Here is a 21,567-nt window from a genome sequence, read left to right as displayed (position 1 = left end):
CAGCCATTTCCCTCAGCTCAGCAGTCTGAAAGTTCAAAAGGTAAGCAGTGCTTCTTGCCAAGACTAAACTCTGACAAGTATTTGAAAATAAAGTTTAATTATGGACTGGCATTTTGGGGGCAGCTTAATATAGTTGGAGTTTGGGACTGGGTGCGGTGGCTCACACCTATAATCCCAGCACTTTGAGAGGCCAAGGTGGCCAGATCACTTGAGGTCAGAAGTTTGAGACCAGCCTGGCTAACATGGTAAAACCTCGTTTCTGCTAAAAATACAAAAAGTAGCCAGGTGTGGTGATGGGTGCCTGTAATCCTAGCTACTCGGGAGGCTGAGGCAGAAGAATTGCTTGAACCCTGGAGGTGGAGGTTGCAGTGAGCTGAGATCATGCCACTGCACTCCAGCTTGGGTGACAGGGCAAGATGAAACAATGAAATTAGGGTTAAATATATGTAGGAACTTGAATCTGTCTGCTTTACTATCCACTAAATTTTAGGAGCCTAACAAGTGTATTTTTCCCTCACTACCCATCCTTAACCCTGGTATTTAACTTCTAATTTCTGTTTCTCAAACAGAAAACTATTCAGAATTTAGTTGCTATGATAATTGAAAATTGAGAAGATTCACAGGGCACAAAAATAAGTGCACATGTCATCTTTGCATCCTGCTACTCTAAAATAAATCTATCTTCTTTGAACGGAGTTTTATACATGATAAAATAGATTAAAATATTTCTGGACAGCTGCCTAAATATGTAGATTATTTCTAAGGAGCTAACTTATCATCAGCAACATGATAGGACAATTCAAAAGGAAAATTATTTTGGACTTAAAAAGAAGTTAAGAAATAAAAGAATCTTAAAATACATCAGATTTTGCCACTTTTTATCTTAAAAAATAATATTTTTGGGCTGTTTCTGATCAGATAAAATCCAAAAAACCTTAGTTTGGCTCATAAGGACTTTCACAACAAATTACGTACAACAAAAGGTTTACTGAGCAGGTACTACGTATGAACACTATATGGTTGCCTTAAAAAGGTACAAAAAAAGAAAGAGACATGGACATTGGCCTCTACGAGCTCACAGCCAGTAGAGGAAATAGACACACTTTTAAATAACTCCAGCCCTGATAACTATAATAATGGAAATTCCATCAAAATTATGGAAGAGAAAGTAAGATAGAAAAATTTAAAAGATTAGTCATTTACCATAAGGTCCATCAATTTCACTACCCTTCTACCCAAAAGAATTGAAAACATGTATTTTAGCAATTACCTGTACACAAATATTCATAGCATCACTGTTCACAATAGCCAAAAAAATGGAAACAACCAAATGTCCACCAACTAATGAATGGGTAAATAAAGCTAGTATATCCATACAATGGAATATTGTTCAGTAATAAAAGGCATGAAATTCTGATACTTGCTACACCATGAATGAACCTTGAAAACATTACGCTAAGTGAATGAAGCCAGACACAAAAGGTCATATATTCTATCTTTCCATTTATATGAAATATCCAGAAGGGGTAAATCCATAGAGACAGAACTGATTGGTGGTTGTCAGTTGTCAGGGAGGGAGAGATGGGGAAAACTGTTTAATGGGTATGGGGTTTCCTTTTGGGGTGATAAAAATGTCTTGAAACTACAAAGAGGTGATGGTTGGACAACACTATCAATGTGCTAAATGCCACTGTGTGTACACTTTAAATGGTTAATGGTTAATTTTACATTGTGTGAATTTTACGTCAGTTTTTTTTTAAAAAAAGATTAGTTATACAGAGTGTATTAAACAGACAGTAGGGGCTGGGTGTGATGGCTTACACTTGTAATCCTAGCACTTTGGGAGGTCGAGGTGGGTGGATCGCTTGAGGTCAGGAGTTGGAGAACAGCCTGGCCAACATGGTGAAACCCCATCTCTACTAAAAATACAAAAATTAGCCAGGTGTGGTGGTGGGCACCTGTAATCCCAGCCACTCGGGAGGCTGAGGCAAGAGAATAGCTTGAACCCAGGAGATGGAGGTTGCAGTAAGCCAAGATTGTACCACTGCACTCCAGCCTGGGTGACAGAGTGAGGCTCTGTCTCAGAAAAAAAAAAAAAAAAAAAAAAGATAGTAGGGATGGAGAAATCTTCACCAAGGAGGTCAATATTGAAAAAGATGGGAAGATCAAGTGAAATGTTGACATTCTGATAGGATTGGGAAAAGCTTACAAGAAACAAGAACTTTATTGGAAAAATCCTGGAGATTGAGGAATGGAGTTTTGTTCCTGAAATGGCAAATGTTTTCTATTTCTTGGGTGTTGAGCATAGGTAGAAGCTTCCCATTGTTCATTGATCAGATGTGCTTACTTTGAAGGTATATTGTTCTGTCGATCAGCTTTTGAAAGACTTGTACCTCTTTTCCAGATCTGTCCGTTTCAGATGGTACCAGGGATTTTACCCTGCTGGCTCTCAGCCAGTGACATGGGCCATTGATAATGTCTACATCGGTCCCCAATGTGAGGAGATGTGTAATGGACAGGGGAGTTGTATCAATGGAACCAAATGTATATGTGACCCTGGCTACTCAGGTCCAACCTGTAAAATAAGCACCAAAAATCCTGATTTTCTCAAAGATGATTTCGAAGGTAGTCTTTTCTTACAAATTCTATGTAGTCTTGTGAAAGAACTTATATGTTAAACACAATTTTTGGTAGATAACTAATAATGCATTAAGTTTAATTCTAATATCTCATTATTACTTCAGTTGTGAACATCCAAGAATTCATTTAGTTCTGAATTTATAGGGTTCCATTTTGGAAACAATGGTCAGTGAGTGAGATACTGATACATGCTACAAGATCTTTATTGAGAAAAACTAAGGCTGTGTTCACCATTTTTTCTACCACATGTCATTTCTGACTAATGACAATTTTAGGAAATATCTATAGAGAGTTAATCTTGGATGGAAGTGTTTCCAGAAATATAAGTTCCTGTTATTGCTTTACCACAAACTGCTTAAATAGCCTCTCATCACTTTCCGTAGTTTAGTTTTACAGCTAGAATTCAGTATCATTATGTATTAAGACAGTGTTACAACATAGTAAAATGCATGTAATGTAATGATTAGAAAAAGAATTTAAATTATATATGCACTTTTATCAAACTGTGGAAAAAAGTCTCCATAAAAGAAAGTCTTAAATATAATAGCTATCCATATTAGGGTAATGGGATTAAAAGATTTTCTTTTGGCCTGGTGCAGTGGCTCATGCCTGTAATCCCAGCACTTTGGGAGACTGAGACGGGTGGATCACGAGGTCAGGAATTCGAGACCAGCCTGGCCAACATGGTGAAACCCCATCTCTACTAAAAACACAAAAAAGCCAGGCGGGCTGGTGGGCACTTGTAATCCCAGCTACTGGGAGGTGATTCGCTTGAACCTGAGAGGCAGAGTTTGCAGTGAGCCGAGATTGCACCACTGCACTTTAGCCTGGGCGACAGAGCGAGACTCCATCTCAAAAAAAAAAAAAAGATTTTCTTTCTTTTTGCTGAGTTTTTGTAAAATTGTTATATTTATGGTTTTACAATACATTTTAAAACTAGATCTAAGTATATCCATTCAGTGGAACATTACTCAGCCATAAAAACAAATGAAACACTGATACATACCACAACATAGATGAAACTCAAAAACATGTTAAATGAAAGAAGCCAGACACAAAAGGCCACATATTATGTCAATCTGTCTTTATGAAATATTCAGAATAAGTTAATTCATAAAGACAGAAAGCAGATTAGCATTTGCCAGGGCTGGAGGAGGGGGAAATGAGGGGACAGAGACAGTTTAACGGGCACAGGGTTTCCTTTCAGTCTCATGAAAAAGTTCTGGAACTAGGTAGTAGTGATGACTGCACAACAGAGTGTATCAGCTAAATGCCACTGAACTGTTTACTTTGAAATGGTTAAATTGGTAAATCTTATGTGATGTGTATTTTACTACAATGAAAAAATAAACTAAATTGGAGTATCTGAACAGATTTAAGAGCTGGTTTTTAAAGATGTTATTTTATATTTTATTTTATATTATTTTAATTTATTAATTAATTTATTTATTTATTGAGATGGAGTTTTGATCTTTCACCCAGACTGGAGTGAAGTGGCTCAATCTCAGCTCACTGCAACCTCCACCTCCTGGGTTCAAGCGATTCTCCTGCCTCAGCCTCCTGAGTAGCTGAGATTACAGGCGCCTGCCACCACACCTAGCTAATTTTTGTAGTTTTAGTAGAGACAGGGTTTTGCCATGTTGGCCGGACTAGTCTCGAACCCCTGACCTCAGGTGATCAACCCGCCTCAGCCTCCCAAAGTGCTGTGATGACAGGTGTGAGCCACTGCGCCCAGCCTTAAAGACGTTATTTAATAGGCAATAATAAATGGCATTGAAATTTCTCCCATTAAAACTGTTTTTTAAAATATTTTATTGTCCCTGCCTGATACTATCCTTACATTAGAAAGGACACAGTAGAGAGGCTGGTGGAAAGGCCACACAAGCCCCCACCTTCCTGATGGCCTGAACCACTCTCTGACTAACCAGTGTCCTTTTTTTCAGTGTGAACAAGCAGAAAGGAGGGATCCATCTAGCTGGACCATAGATACTCAAGAAAATACCCCCTCCTCCTATCACAAGAATCTGTAAAGTATACCAGCCAAGGCTAAACAATTCAAGCTAAAATGTTGAAAAGGCCTCTTATCCCAAAACACTACTTTAATATTTATGACTTCGTATTTTGAAACCACATAATGCGTTTACCATACTCCTTTTAAAAATATAATACAACTCACTATAGTTGGGGTCATAGGTAAACCATATTTTCCAATTTTTTCAGGTCAGCTAGAATCTGATAGATTCTTATTAATGAGTGGTGGGAAACCATCTCGAAAGTGTGGAATCCTTTCTAGTGGCAACAACCTCTTTTTCAATGAAGATGGCTTGCGCATGTTGATGACACGAGACCTGGATTTATCACATGCAAGGTAATCATTTTTAGATGCTGTTGAAAAAAACCACATCATAATGTATAATAGCAGAACATAATCAAATCAGAAAGAAGCAGAGAGATTTCAAGGACAAGGCCTTCCATTAGAAATACTGAACTTTTCTCTTTATCAAAGCTTTCAGGAAGACACAATTTACATAATTTCTAATCTAAAATTGAGAGAGATTATTCAAAACTTAATCAGAAAGGAAACATACCTAAACAGGCAACAGTTAACATCTGGTATTTTATAAGATTGAGATTAGGAAGTAATAATGTTTAATTTACTTTAACTTCAATCAAATATTGTGGATTTATCTTTCTATATAACATACTTTTCATTAGCACTTGCACTATGTGGAAATTATTTACACTTATACCATGCTTAGTAGAAAGCTTAGTTGAAATGCAATATATCTTCAGATTATTCACAATTAATTTTATCTCCACTATCAATTTAAGTTAAAAACATTTGAAGGGGCAGCCTTATTCTTTATAAGCATCTTTCCAATGATTCACTCACACATTCTAAGCAGTCATTTTCTAAATTGAACACAGTCACTCAGAAACAAACATTTTAAACTGGCTCAGAGGATTATGTCCTGTCAAGATGTGTATCCCTTGATCATTTGATGAGCCAAAAACTTAACAAGGAAGATAAGAAAGATGGTTTAACATGTGTAAAATGGAACCCTGACCTGATTTTGCAAATGAACAAAAAAACCATGTTTTTGTCTTTTGAAATATTTCAGAGCATGTTACAATAAATCTTAACATTTTTACCCCTTCTTTTTCCTAAATGTTTTATTTATTGATTATAAATTTGATCACACTTCATAGAAAATACAGTTCTGTGAGATAATTATACAGTTACAAAAACAATATTTTATCATTATCCCACTTTAATGCATATAGTTTAATTTGATGTTCCTTATTTCAGATTTTTCTTAGCAGCTGAGTTCTCTAATTTAGAAATTATTAGGTGTTCCCAAATAAGTAAGTCTCTCATGGTTTATCTATCACTAAGTTAATACAAGGATTTTCTCAATACAAGTAGACCATATACTAAAAGTATTTCTCTGTAAATGATTATTGTTTTTACAAATGTAAACGTCACTAGACACTAACCATGTATGTTTTCATTAATCCAATGTTAAAAGCTCCATTATTTAGCTCATCTCAGTTGCATGCTGTGTAGGATTTGCATATATTGAACTGAATATGCTCCACGTAAAATCCCAATTTTTTCAGGGTCAAAAGATAAATGAATGGGGTGGGGAAGGGAACTCATGAGGAATGAATGGTTTTACATATGGTACTGATAATATTTTTATTATACATCTTAATATCTTTCCTATGTCCAGCATGCATACATTAGTGGGTATGTGTGTTGGGTTACACATGAAATTTATTCTGCATTACCAGCTAGCATCGTGGCCAGACCAGAAAGCAGCAGCTTGCCTGCCAAAGATAACATGTGAGCTAGTTTTCATTGGCACCCCAGCTGGTTGCTTGCCACTCTGTCCACCTCCCTGCCAGCTGGGAACGCTGCCACTGGCCGGCTGCCACCATTCTCAGTGGCCAGTATCATCCATCCCCAGACCCAGCAACAGTCAGAGCCTGGCACAGCCACCACCACCACCACCCCACACTCATGCTCCCTGCCCCAGCACAAAAGAGAGAAAAGAGGCCCAGGCTTGACGTACCTCGTCCAAAAGATGCCTGGCCTTTCACAAAGAGGTGCTACAACCGGTGAATTTAAATGTGCCTCCCAAAGCCAATAACATGAGATCAGAAAAACGACTGGTGAAACCTTAGAAGAGATAATCTGCCAGTTATGTGGCATAAACTACATTAATTACATTCTTCCAGTTCCAACGTTTAAGGAGTAAAATTTATCTTAAATAGATGACAACACACACTCCCACACTAAACTGCCTTTAGACCCCTCCTATCTTTTTATAGAAGAGCCAAAGGGTGCAGGGAGTGCTCAGGTCCCTCAGGCTCTTCTCTGAGGAGAGTCGCTAGACAAATACGGGTGCAGAATTGCCTTTTTTCAGACTTCACATTTAAATAACTCCCTTTCCGATTAAAAAGGGAAATCAGACTTTGAAGTGATTGCTTTGGACACTCATTAAATTGCCATATTTATCGAGGCCATTCGTTCCCCTGCATTACCCCATGTGCTTGTCTGTTGTTAAGCATGTGGATTTCTTGTGGAAGTGAAAGTCTTCAGTAACATTTACAAATGTCAGATTTGTGCAGTTCTTCATGAGACTGGGATGTGGTAAAGGCGTTCCTGACCCCAGGAGCCAACCCGTGCTCCTACAGTATTCTCTCAACGGTGGCCTCTCGTGGAGTCTTCTTCAGGAGTTCCTTTTCAGCAATTCCAGCAATGTGGGCAGGTACATTGCCCTGGAGATACCTTTGAAAGCCCGTTCTGGTTCTACTCGCCTTCGCTGGTGGCAACCGTCTGAGAATGGGCACTTCTACAGCCCCTGGGTTATCGATCAGGTCAGTCTCTTCAGGATTAACTATTTTAATTGTTGTCACTTGAGCTGAATGTGGCCTTAGAAGGCATTTAGTTCAACCTGCTTGCTCAGTAGATGAAACCCAGAACTGACAGTTGAGTGACTTGCCCAAGGGCACACAGCTAGATTAGATATGGCATTTAGCTTCCTTTCATTCTCTATTCCTTCAATTGCCTAAGCTTATAAAAATAAACAACACAACAGAAGGACTAGGTCCTGCTCATAGAGGATTCTGCCATATGGATAGAGGGACTTTATCAAGCGTGATACAAGGTTATAATTCTCTGAAAAGGAAAATGTGCAAATTAGCATTGGTGCCACATGCAGTAGTTCCCAAATCCTCTTTCCTAGCCTTTGAGGAAAAAAAATGAACCAATCTCCCCCACATCCTTATAGACTGCTCCAAAGGATCTTTATACATAATAAAATGTATATCAAATAGAACTCAAAGAACCTGTTAACAAATCGTAGTGTTCATGCAAAGAATTGGAACTGAAATGCCTTAGGGTACAATTGTCCTTAAATAGAAATTTTACATGGAAAATAATCACACATAAGCCAAATTTTGCTTCCCAGCTTGGGTGCATGTCATTTCCAAAGGCACAGTTTAGCTGGTGTAGGCTGTGAATGGTTTTGTCGATCCTCTGATTTGTTTTCTGTAGCTTCTTGCCAGATGGGCAAGCAGACATAAACAAGAGCATTGTGAAAGGCCCCTCACATCCTGCTGGCCGTCCGGTGCCAGTTCTGAGCAGGCTGACAGATCAAAACAAACAAACAAACGAAAAAGGCAGAACTTTCCATTTCTTAAAACTAAATGGAAAATTTGTGATTTTTTAAAAATACATTTCAGATTCTTATTGGAGGAAATATTTCTGGTAATACGGTCTTGGAAGATGATTTCACAACCCTTGATAGTAGGAAATGGCTGCTTCACCCAGGAGGCACCAAGATGCCCGTGTGTGGCTCTACTGGTGATGCCCTGGTCTTCATTGAAAAGGCCAGCACCCGTTACGTGGTCAGCACAGACATTGCCGTGAATGAGGATTCCTTCCTACAGATAGACTTCGCTGCCTCCTGCTCAGTCACAGACTCTTGTTATGGTGAGTATGCCATCTCCAGATAGAGGGACAGGCATGTGTGCATGAGCTTCTGTGGCTGCCTCTGTCATAGGACTACTGTGCCTCTCTGATAGACCTGTAAGTAAAACACGAGTGCACTTTGAGTCAAACCACACTGTATTCTTGAATATACTGCATGTATTAATAACTTGAGTTTTAAAAGTTGATTTTTGAAAGCAACAGAATGTGAGCTTATTTTTTAAGCATACATATGTGAAGACTTCTTTTATAAAGTAAATAACCTAAATAATAATAATTTGTAAATTCGTAAGTTTTTTAGTATCAGACTCGCAGAATAATAAATACTTGCAGTATTTTTCCAATAAGGGCTCTCATCAATCACATAGAGAATTCCAGGAATCAGCAATATGATTTATTTATATATATATATATATATGACTTATTAATACATATATTCACAGATTTAAATTCTTGGGGCATTAGATTAAACCAGTTATTGTCTCCTCTCCATATCCCCCCAAATGATGACATTTTGTTGTTCCCATTTTGCCTATATTTTTTGCCACCGTGGATCACAGCACATTCCAGGCCACACTCACTGTGACCAATTTGCAACCCCTAGAATGAGTATGTGCATGTGTACGCTCACACATACCATGCATTCACACTCACAGACCCATCTTAGGAGAGAAAAGCTGGCATCATTGTACACTTGCACTCTTTATCTGAACTTACAGACCTGTCAGGATTCTGGGTCTCCTGGTCTTTCACATCCCCATATAACTCTTCTTCCAGCAGACACAAACTAGAATCGTTCAGTTTTAGATTCTGGGTAGCAGGGAGGCAGAAATTTGAGGAATTTGGTTATTTTCAAGGTCCTGCAGAATTCACAATTTTTAATATTCTCATTAGTCTGAATGTAATAGACATACTTTAGGAGGAATGCCAGAGATACTCTTTCTACCTCAGACACAGTCAGTCAAGATTAGATTAGTCAGTGGGGATGGAACTTGGAAAAGAGAAGACAGAAAAGTAGAAGGTGCACACCCTGTCTTCAGTAGGTACAGAGAGCCCAGTAAATCAAGTGTTCCATGGAACAGTGCTGATACAAAATGTAATGAGAACTCGAGGGAGCAAGAGATGACCAATGGTTGGCCAATATAAGATGTTAGGGAACATTTCACAAAGGAGCTAAGTATTAAGTGGACCTTGATGGTTGAAGTAGATTTTAAGGGTGGATGGAGAAGAAAGGACCCCCAAACTAGGCTGGAAGCAGAAGCAAAGAAGCAGATGTGGGGTTCTTCTAAAACTGAGAGCAGACCAGCCTCAACAGGTCTGGTCTGCATCTAATGGAGAAGAGCACAGTGTGGTGATGTTGAAAACAGTCTAGACTCTTACTCCCTTCTTCACATAGAAAGTAGAGGAGAGCCCAGGTTGGGCGCGGTGGCTCAAGCCTGTAATCCCAGCACTTTGGGAAGCCGAGACGGGCGGATCACGAGGTCAGGAGATCGAGACCATCCTGGCTAACACGGTGAAACCCCGTCTCTACTAAAAAAATACAAAAAACTAGCCGGGCAACGTGGCGGGCGCCTGTAGTCCCAGCTACTCGGGAGGCTGAGGCAGGAGAATGGCGTAAACCTGGGAGGCGCAGCTTGCAGTGAGCTGAGATCCGGCCACTGCACTCCAGCCTGGGCAGCAGAGCGAGACTCCGTCTCAAAAAAAAAAAAAAAAAAAAAAAAAAAAAAGAAAGTAGAGGAGAGCCCAAAGAAGTAAGTTATCACATGGTCATTCTGCAGCAGCACCAACCAGGACCAAAATTTTGCCCTCGTAAGCCCAGTCACACGTACTTTCTATACAAGCCGGTGCAGCCTCCTGAGAGAGGAAATGAATTATATTATGAAAGAGTAAAGTGGCTGAGTGGAGTTGGAAACAAATTAAGAAGGGCCTTAAAAGGCAGACGTGGGGATTTGTGCTTGGTAAGGTCATGAACAGGAGAGCACAAGTGCAGAGAGGTGACATGATATGTTTCACGAAGATTAGCTCCAGAGCCAATGAAGGTGGGTAGAGAAGAATTCCAGTAGAGAAACCACAGTGGTCATCTCTGTAGGAAGCAATGTGGACTTGCACTATGTGGCATGAAGAGACATGGAATGGATAAAGTTGATAAGAGATAATGGAAAAAAAAAAAGCAGCAGATATCAGGACTGAGTTGAACATAGAGGGTAAAGGAGACAGAAACATAAAATTTCTAAAATAACTTCTAAATTGTGTTTTTTCTTAACAACCTCTTATACCAACGGCTAAAATCACTTCTAAATTTTGGACCCAGAAAACCAATGTAAAAGTATTGCCATTGATAAAATGTGGTAGTTAAGAGGAGATGTTTGTTAATGAGGGAAAACGGTGAGTTTTTCTTAATTCAAGTGAAAGGACTTCTAAGTGAAGATATCCTTTAGTGAAGATGACACACAGTATAGAAAGCTGGAACTGTGTCTATACTGCTCATCACAGCGCACCCAGCATCCAGCACAGTGCCAGGCTCAGTAGACACAAACTCTATTTCGAGATGTAAAACCAGGAAATTTGGGGCACAGAGGAGGTGATCACTGAATCAAGAGTGTACTTGTAGAATAGATGGCCAGAAACAAGGTCTAGAAGAATCCCCATAGCTGGGCAAGTTAGCAAAGGAGTCAGAATAAAAGACAGGAGACTCAGAATAATGTCCCTCAAAATAAAAGAACATTTCAAGAATCAGGGAGTAATCAATAATGTCCAATGCTGTTAGGAGGCAAGCACCATGAAGACTGAGACCAGGCCATTGTATTTACCTAGAAACCTTAGGGCGGTGTGTGGTCTCACACTGACTGCATGGGAGAATCACCTGGGAAGCTTTAAAGCTCCTGACACCTTGGCCATGCCCCAAAAGACTTCAATCAGAATCTCTGGTAGGGAGACTCAGGAATCAGTCGTTTCTAAAGGTATCCAGGTGATTTCAGTGTGCAGCCAAGACTGAGAACCACAGCCTTCAGAAGGGAGGTGGGGACTGAGGCAGCTCATAAAGTGAATAGGGAGAGAGAAATATAAGATGGGGGTATGGGCTGAATGTTCCAGAAGAAAAAGGAAAGAAATAAATATCTTTCCTTAGACCCACAACCTGATGGCATGCATTGGCACATATTCCATGGCCTTCAACTTGCTCCTTAAACCCCTCAGATTTCCATATTTTATTTATATTCTATAACACAGCAGAGCAAGATATATAAGCAAAAGTTTATAATTTCTAAGAAGTTTCACCCATACCAGGGGCAAAATTGACATTAGTTGTTCAGGATTCCTATAAAATGGTCAAAATTTGAGAAGTCTGCTCAATGTATTAACTGTTTGAACACTAATTATTAAAATATATAATATGTTCCTTATTTGTATGTTAACCATTAAACTATATTAATTTATAAGTATTATACTATATTAAATTATATACCATTTAAATGATATGTTTGTGATATATATTCTATCACTATAATATTACAAATATATCATAGCAATTATATGCAGCTACTCAAATACTATAACTGTATATGAAGCAATACTTTTGTCACGATGATTGTTCCAAAAGCTTTTCATTCTAAGATGTGATTCAGGAAAATTTATGTTTCATTTGATCATATCCCCTTAAAAGTTATTTCAACATGGAAATTTAAAAATAATAACTAGTAATATACAGAGAGAAAAACTAGGAAGCATTTCAAAGTAGGAAATATAAATACAGGAAAAAATCAAACTGACATTTGAATGAAACTAAAACATACAGAAATATGATAAGCAAGTATGGTTCTTGGGTCTGCAGATATATGTTTGTATCCAAAATAATGTTTCCTATTTCAGCGATTGAATTGGAATACTCAGTGGATCTTGGATTGTCATGGCACCCATTGGTAAGGGACTGTCTGCCTACCAATGTGGAATGCAGTCGCTATCATCTGCAGCGGATCCTGGTGTCAGACACTTTCAACAAGTGGACCAGAATTACTCTGCCTCTCCCTCCTTATACCAGGTATGGATGCTTCTACATGTTCGCCACATGCTTCTATGTATAGTGAGCCCAAATGTGATAAAATTTGGCATGTCAAGTTTAATGAGATATGTGAGGATTTTGTTACTTGCTAATGGTATTGCCATGTATGAATTATTAAGGCTGCCTTTTTTTTTCCTAATTGTTTTCCTTCTGTTTCTTTTTTTTTTTTTTTTTTTATAATACTTTAAGTTCTAGGATACATGTGCATAACTTGCAGGTTTGTTACATATGTATACTTGTGCCATGCTGGGAACCAAGTTGGAAAACACTCTTCAGGATATCATCCAGGAGAACTTCCCCAACCTAGTAGGGCAGGCCAACATTCAAATCCAGGAAATCTTAAGGCTGTCTTAATGAGTAAAACAGAAACCAGTTTTTATCATGACATTATTCCACGTTTTCCCAAAAGCCAGGCCTTTACTGACTTTTAACTCTAATATTTTTAAAGAATGAACTACAAAAGAAAACAGTGGCTGCATCACTTCGCTTCTCCAACTTAATTCAGAGATGCCCAGACAAGTCATTTAAAATAGGCCCACTGGATCCAGAATAGACTTAAACAGGGTCTGTTTTCTGCTAGTGAGGCTGCTGTAAATATAGGAGTGAGTGATGTCATACAAATGAAGGTAGCAAATAAATGTACATTAAAATTATGTCTGCTTTTAAAATTTTATTTTGGACATTATCTTAAGAATTATCTGAAGTATTTCTAGTGAAAAATATAAAAGAAGTGTTTCATTCTTGTCTCTATGGAAAGGGATCAGGGCTTAACAAAATTGCCTGGTACGGAAGGATCACTTGAGACCAGGAGTTCAAGGCGAGCCATGGAAACACAGCAAGACCCCATTTCTACAAAAATTTAGTCAGGCATGGTGGTATATGCCTGTAGTCCCAGCCACTCAGGAGGCTGAGGCAGAAGGATCACTAAAGCCCAGGAGTTTGACGGTGCAGTGAGCTATGATCATGCCAGTGCACTCCAGCTTGGGTGACGGAGCCAGACCCTGTCTCAAAAAATATATATATTAAAAATTAAAGTAAATAAAAATAAAATTGCCTAGTAAATTCTGATAAAGAAGTTAAATCTAAATTATCTGTGCATTTCCACTCCTGTTTGAGTAAAGCAGAGAATTAACTTTGCCTAGTGGAATGGTGTTACATGACACTCTCTTTCACCATCTAAACTAGGTGCTAATTATAGGAAAGCTTTAACATCTTGATAGAAACTTCTATTTCCTCCAAGACAATGGTTTTCAGTTGCTGCATTAAGAAAGAAGCAAAGCAACCAATCCAGTGTGGGGAACAGGAGTTATAGTTTGGGCTCACTATTGTTTTGTCATCCCACAAATGAAGAATGAATAAATTTTCCTAGCAAATGGCCATAAAATTCCACCATTCATCTAGGGCATAACATTTCTTAGAATTATCATAAATGGGATGGTTTCAGTTACTAACAGCCTAGGGCTGCTTTACAATTGCTGGCTCAGAGGTACGAGACTATATTAACTGTCAGCAGAGTTGCCAAGTTTAAATGAGATACGTGAGATTTTGTTGCTCATTAAAGGTGTTGCCATGCATGAATTATTAAAGTGATCTTAATAAGTAAAATAGAAAAAAAACTCCATTAAGACAACAGTCTTTTAAGTCTTTATGAATTCTGTGAATTATTACACAGCTACTCAGTCACATTTTGCAAATAAGCGACATTCTAAGATTTACTCCAGCTAGTCATTATGCCCTTGAGTCTTTTACTCAAGAAAAGTAATTATTTCTCATCTTTTAATCTATCTTTTAATTGTCTCTTGTACATACTCACAAGAATTTTGACCCTTTCAAATGTTATTTGAAAAATCTGATGAGCATCCATTTCCCCCGTTCTGTACTGAGAATAAGCAGTTTGTTTATTATATTACCCTCAAGGCTCATGTACACTTGTCTTAAAGGTGACACCGACTTGTAACAAGGCCCTTTGGGTAATTCAAAAAGAAATGTGCATGGAGGGAGCCCAAGTCAGACTCACTTCTCTGCCATATACCAAAGATCATTAGAACAATATGCCAGTCTCAGAGTTACTTGTTTCAAACACGAGTAAACATATCTATACTACATCTACTTTTACATTCAGTTATTTGGTAAATATGGTGTTTCCTTGTTTTAAGTTAAAATTACTGTCTCTGTTACCTGGAAGTATGTTGAAATGTCAATGTTTATGTGGTCCAGCAGGCCAGAATTGAGTATTTCAGTTTGTAGCTCTTCGCTATAAAAAACACGTGATGCTGACAACTTAAAGGCATGTGCTCAGTAAGGGTCAGGAATGACTGTGACCATGTCACAACTGCAGCCTTGTCTACTCAACACACGACCATAAGGCTAGGATCCCAGTATTGTTGGCACAGTAGTAATGAGTGCCAGCTGAGGTTGGCTGGTCACAAATTGACGTCAAACCATTCACCAAACTAAAATGGTCACTAGTCATCAGTAGCAATTATTCATTCAGTCACTCTTTAAACAAATATTTTTTAACTGTTTAATTATGTGCTAGGCCTATGAGGGAGCTGAACTGATCCCTGACTCAAGGAGCTTTTAATTTGGTGGGAGAGGAGTACTGGCCATAAATCACCAATAATCACAGGAGTAAATATAAATTCAATTGTGATAAGTGATGGAAAACAGGTACATGATGCTCTAAGTTTCTATATTGGAGAGTGATATGACCTGTCAAGAAAGCCAGGGAATGCTTTCTTAAGAAAAGGATACTTGAGGTAAGACATGAAGGATGAATGTAAGTTAACTAGGTAAAGTGTAAGGGTAGGAGTGTTCCAAACAGGGACAGTAGCCAATTGTAGGAGAGGGCAGGTGTATTTGAGATGTTGAATATATGGATCAGATAAAGAGAGGAGCAAGGTGAGGTATGAGATGGTGTCAGACCATGAAGACCATTGTAGGTTGTATTAAAGATTTGGAGGTTCATTATAGGAACACTTAAACGCCTGTTTAGTGTTTGGCAATAGGGAGACATGAACAGATTTGCATTCAGAAAAGCTTCTTCTTTTTTTCTTATTTCCAGCTTTTAAGTTCAGGGGTACATGTGCAGTGTGTGTAGGTTTGTTACACAGGTAAACATGTGCCATGGTGGTTTGCTGCACAGGTCATCCAATCACTTAGGTACTAAGCTCGGCATCCGTTAGCTATTCTTCCTGATGTTTTCCCTCCTCCCACCCCCAACTTTCCAACAAGCCCCAGTGTGTGTTGTCCCCCCGCTCATGTGTCCATGTGTTCTCATTGTGCAGCTCCCACTTGTGGGAGTGAGAACATATGGTATTTGGTTTTCTGTTCCTGCATTAGTTTGCTGAGGATAATGGCTTCCAGCTCCACTCACATCCCTGCACAGGACATGAGCTCATTCCTTTTTATGGCTGCATAGTATTCCATGGTGTATATGTACCACATTTTCTTTATCCAGTCTATCATTGATGGGCTATTAGGTTGATTCCATGTCTTTGTTGTTGTGAATACTGCTGCAGTGAACATATGTGTGTGTCCATAGTAGAATGATTTATGTTCCTTTGGGTATACACCCAGTAACGGGATTGCTGGGTCGAATGCTATTTCTGCCTCTAGGTCTTTGAGGAATTGCCACACTGTCTTCCAAGTGATTGAACTAATTTACACTCTCATCAACAGGGTAAAAGCATTCCTTTTTCTCCACAACTTCGCCAGCATCTGTTGGGTTTTTTTAACTCTCATAGTAGCCACAGAAAAGCCCATTCTAAACAGAAAACAAATAGAGGATAAGAGCAGATGTAAAGAGGCTCTTGCAGAAATAAGAAATGCCAATGGTACAGGCATTGAAGAGACATGAAGAGAAGTGGAGAGAAAGTCAAGAGACATGGGAGGCAATGAAACTGACCAAGCTGGGTCAGTTTGAGGGACGTGGGAGCTTGAGGGAAAGGGCAGTGCTGAAGATGACTCCCTGGTCTCTGAGTTGCAAACCTGAAGGGATGCTGCTGCTCCTCACTAGGAAGGGAACAGTGAAACTAAACACAAGATACATCACACTCTGCTCCAGACTACATCACACTCTGCTCCAGACATTGCTATGTTAAAACCTAAATAATTGAAGTAGATAGATTCATAGTTTCTATTCCTTGCCATACACATTAGTTAAGTTAGATCTTTGTAAAAGAAGATTTATAAATAAATGAACAAAAAGCATTGTAGCATAGTGAGGGGGGTTCTGCCTTTTCACCCATATGAGCTTTTAAGGCAAGTTACTTTGTGTTTCTAAACTTCAGTTTCTTCATCTGAAAAATGGAGATCGTTTTTACCATATGAAAATCTCATAAATGTGCATGGAAGTGTTGAGAACATTGTCAAGATTTATTAAAAATGAAAATTATTTCTACTTTTATGAGTTAACCACATAATCACACTTGTTAACCATAACACAGGTTTATTATCAGACTTCAACCTCAGACTAAGAAGTTTTCCTAAGTCACAGCTTAATCTTGAATGAGAGTGAGCCCATGATAATGGATAGGGCACCGTCTTAAATTCTTGCGCTGGAGGAGGTTACAACCTATTTAAGGAAAATTAGACATATACCCGAGAAACAACTGCAAAGTAATACCTGCTGTATATAATTTAATGCTTCACTGAGGAATGGGCTAGAAATGCTGCAGGTATCAAGAAATGGGAGATGATATTGAATGCCAGAATTCGAGTGTTTCATGGAAGAGATGGGGCCTGGCCTTGAAGGATGGCTAGGAATTAGGTGGGTAAATGAAAAGAGCACTCTAAATCAGGGGAACAATGTGGACAGTGCAAGGACACATAGGTATGGGGCTGGGGGAAGCGCGTGAGTTGCCGATTCAAGCAGAGGGCTCATATCTGGAAGCTATGACAAGATGCTGGTTCGTAGAGTTGGGTTAACTTACAGCAATCATTGGAGCAAGGCAAAGTTTAGATTTGTAGGCAAAATGAACTGTGGTGGGTTTGAGCTGAAAATATTCTTCCAAGAAAAAAATTGGGACAACAGATTCACATAAGAGGAGGTGGCAACGGTGTTGTGACAATAACTTCTAAGTGAAGTAACAAGTCTGGGCTACAGCTGAAGGAATGAGGCAGATATGACAGAACATTTCAAAGAAATAATTGATTAAAACCCAGCCACTAATTTCTCCTTCTCCATTACACACGTCAAGAGATGACTCTAGAGTTTGAAGCCTAGTAAAATAGTGAGAAGATGTGAGGAGCAAGCTAAAGTTGATTCCAGGAGGGACAGTATGGCAAATTTAGTCAAATGATGCTGGATTACATGTGATGGCTCGAGGTACAAATGAAAATGTCCATTTGACAGAGACATGAAGATCTGAGCCCAAGAGAAGATAATGAACTTCGGAGGCATAAACATAGAGTAACAGGCAATGCTGTAAAACTGCACCTGTCTCCATAAGAGAGTGTTTAAAAAGGTGGGGGGGGGGGGGGACTCGTAAATTTAATAGCAGAAGGAACAGAAATGGCCAGCAATGGGGCTGAGAGGATTCAGGCAGAGAGAAGATTCAGAATAACATGGCATCCAGAAGCCAGGTGAGAGGAGATTAACAAGCAGGAAAATATGGCCTTCAATGACATAAACTATAGAGAGTAGTGAATTAAAAAGTTTCACAAAAGCTTTACTGGATTTTTCAATTTGAGAGAATGAGTGACCTTCGAAAGAACAGTTTCAGTAAGATACTGGAAATAAATACAGCTTGTCTGGCGCCAGAGGCCATGGACTTAACCACTATATTAGTACTGCCTCTTCATTGCTTGCCTAAGAGAGATGGTCCGAGGAGAAACAGGAAGGCAGGAATGCCAGGAGTTCTTGAGAGAGACTGAAAAGGAAGAGAGGAAGATGCCAACATCAGTTTCATAGCCCCTAATCTGAATCTGCCTCCTCCTCCTTACTAACCCCAGACCTAAAAATAACAGGTGGCTCAAATAGCATGGGTTCTTGAATATCACCTTAGACCCAGGGTGAGTCAGTGGAAGGGCAGGTAACCCAAATCCACAGAGAAAGGGAGAGGAGTGGCCACTGAAAGGCTCAGGTGTGACTTGGGTATTTTAAGTCACAGTTTGAAGATGATCTATTCCCTTCTACTAGCCCTAATGACCTAGCTGATAACACCTTCTTTAAAGATTAACTACACTTTGGAAGCCCAGGTGGCTTTAGCCACAGCATGGAAGCTGCAGGAAGTTCTAAGGAAAGGTGCTGTGCACAAAAAAGGGCAACATTGTGAAAGGATTGGGGAAAAGAGATGGGGAGGGGAGGCTATAACACTTTCAGGTAAACAAATTTAGAGAGGTTTTTTTTGGGTTTTTTGTTTTTGTTTTTGTTTTAAATGGAGTCTTGCTCTGTCACCAGGCTGCAGTGCAATGGCACGATCTTGGCTCACTGCAAGCTCCACCTCCCAGGTTCAAGTGATTCTCCTGCCTCAGCCTCCCGAGTAGCTGGGACTACAGGCACACGCTATGACGCCCAGCTAATTTTCGTATTTTTAGTAGAGACGGGGTTTCACCATGTTGGCCAGGATGGTCTCGATCTCTTGACCTTGTGATCCACCCACCTTGGCCTCTCAAAGTGCTGGGATTACAGGCATGAGCCACTGCGCCAGGCCATATTCTTTACTTTAACAAAGCATATTGGCTGGGTGCAGTGGTTCACGCCTATAATCCCAACACTTTGGGAGGTTGAGGCAGGTGGATCACCTGAGGTCATGAATTCGAGACCAGCCTGGCCAACATGGTGAAACCCCATCTCTACTAAAAATACAAAAATTAGCTGGGCGCGGTGGTGCATGCCTGCAATCCCAGCTACTTGGGAGGCTGAGGCACAAGAATCGCTTGAACATGGGAGGCAGAGATTGCAGTGAGCTGAGATCGTGCCATTGTACTCCAGCCTGCATGACAGAGCAACATAAGACCCTGTCTCAAAAAAATAAAATAAAAAATAAAGTGTACAATTCAATGTTTTTTAGTCATTACTAAATAAAAAACAAAAACAAAAACACAGGGTTGTTGAAACCATCACCACAGTGTAATTTTAGAATATTTTGTCCCCGCTAAAAGAAATCCTATACTTAATAGCAGTCACTCCCCACCCCTCACCCAGCCCTAGGTGACCACTAAGCTATGTTCTTATTTGCCCGTTCTAGGCAGTTCATAGAAATGGAATTATACAATGTGTGTTTGTTTTACAATTGGCTTCCTTCATTTAGCATCAAAGTGTAGTGTGATATATTGTGGAATATACCAGCTCCTCATTCCTCCTTACAGCTGATTAACATTCCATTTTATGGATATGCCACATTTTATCTATCTGTTCATCACTTCATAGGCTCTTGGGTTCCTTCCACCTTTTATGCTGCTGTGAACCTTTCTGTGCAAATTTTATGTGGATGTATGTTTTCACTTTTCTTGGATATATACCTAGAGGTGGAATTGCTGGTAATTATGTTCAACATTTTGAGACACTGACAACCTTTTATCCACAGCAGCTGTACTCTTTTACCTTCCCACCAGCAATGCAGAGGATTCTAATTTCCCATATCCTTACCAGCACTTGTTATTGTCTTTTTGACTGTTGCCATCTTCATGGGTGTGAGGTTGTATCTCATTGTGGTTCTCATTGACATTTCCCTAAAGGCTGATGATGTTGGGCTTCTTATCCTGTGCTTATTGGCCATTTATATATCTTCTTTGGAATATTCTTCAACTTTGTCAAAGAAGATAGGCTAATACAAAGAAACAGGCTAGTGGAGGAAATTTTATGCAAAACATAAAGGAAGGGTCTTGGCTTGCAAGGCAAATAGACACACATTTTGAAATGGGCTGACATCACAGAGTCAGTTGCTCAAACACACAGGGCCAGGGGCTTCAGCTCCGAAGCTGACACAAAAGTCAAAACACATACAGCTGCAACACATACAGCCTCCCATAGCTTAACAACTGTTCATATTTACAAGTAATGATAAGGGTAGGATGATTTTGTGGAGGTTGCAGTGGAGTTTTGAAAGATTTACTTAATGAGAATACAAAGTAATCATGAACCAAGAGATCCTTGCCTTGTTTCAGTTTTGTTAGTGAATCAGTGTGAGACTTAGGTCACTGGGCGTCATCATTGTCTTTGGTAGAATGGCATTGTTAGGCTAGATTTTCTAGGCTTAAATATTTTATGTATCTCTTTCGAAGTAAAAGATATTTCAGGGAAGGAAGAAGAGGTTTAAAACATTGTGTTCCTTTCAAAGGGCTTTTTCTCATGATGACGATGACAGTGAGGACTTCATAGGTAGAGTCATTCTGAAGAAAAGAGCAAAAATGAAGACTCTGTAATGTGTAGTGAAATCTGTTAAAAGGTGCGGAGGTAGTGTGGAGAGAGATACCTGGGACACCAGTGAGAGGAACCATACTATTAACAGTAATATTTTAACTACTTAGCAATGGATATCTATTAAACAAAACTGATGTAACACTTACTACATACTGTAGATGGGGAAGAAATGGTGTAACTCCACAAAAGAAGCAAGAGGAGAGAGTTCACGAATATGGAAAAATGAGAGATCTTCTCTGGGACCATTTTTCCCCCAACTCTAAGAAGTAGCAGCTGATGGTGGCCATCATTCTAAAGATAAATGACAACACCTGCCGAGGAACTCCACCAAGACACTCGTAGGTCTTGGTAAACAAGAACTAATTAATTTTCACAACACCCTTGTGAGGCAGAAGGTAGCATCTTCCCAGTTTTACTGACAGGGAAGCGTCAGCAAATAAACATAAGTGATGTGGCCCCTTCACACAGTGGAGCTGTGACAGGGCTGGGAATAAGAAGTCCTGG

At 39.4% G+C, this 21,567-nt stretch overlaps 1 protein-coding gene across 1 annotated transcript in view; it reads left to right on the top strand.

The window, feature by feature from the left end:
- RELN (reelin) overlaps positions 1 to 21,567 on the top strand; it is a 510,458-nt gene that overhangs the window by 435,258 nt on the left and 53,633 nt on the right. The window contains exons 42-46 of the mRNA XM_028846151.2: positions 2,405 to 2,625; positions 4,861 to 5,008; positions 7,266 to 7,524; positions 8,392 to 8,641; positions 12,506 to 12,674. Coding sequence (XP_028701984.2) covers positions 2,405 to 2,625; positions 4,861 to 5,008; positions 7,266 to 7,524; positions 8,392 to 8,641; positions 12,506 to 12,674 — 1,047 coding nt within the window. The remainder of the gene's footprint in view (positions 1 to 2,404; positions 2,626 to 4,860; positions 5,009 to 7,265; positions 7,525 to 8,391; positions 8,642 to 12,505; positions 12,675 to 21,567) is intronic.

Source organism: Macaca mulatta, chromosome 3, assembly GCF_049350105.2.
Source record: "Macaca mulatta isolate MMU2019108-1 chromosome 3, T2T-MMU8v2.0, whole genome shotgun sequence".
NCBI classification, from domain to species: domain Eukaryota; kingdom Metazoa; phylum Chordata; class Mammalia; order Primates; family Cercopithecidae; genus Macaca; species Macaca mulatta.
Note: the sequence above shows the minus strand (reverse complement) of the source record. Positions and strands in the feature narration are given on the sequence as shown.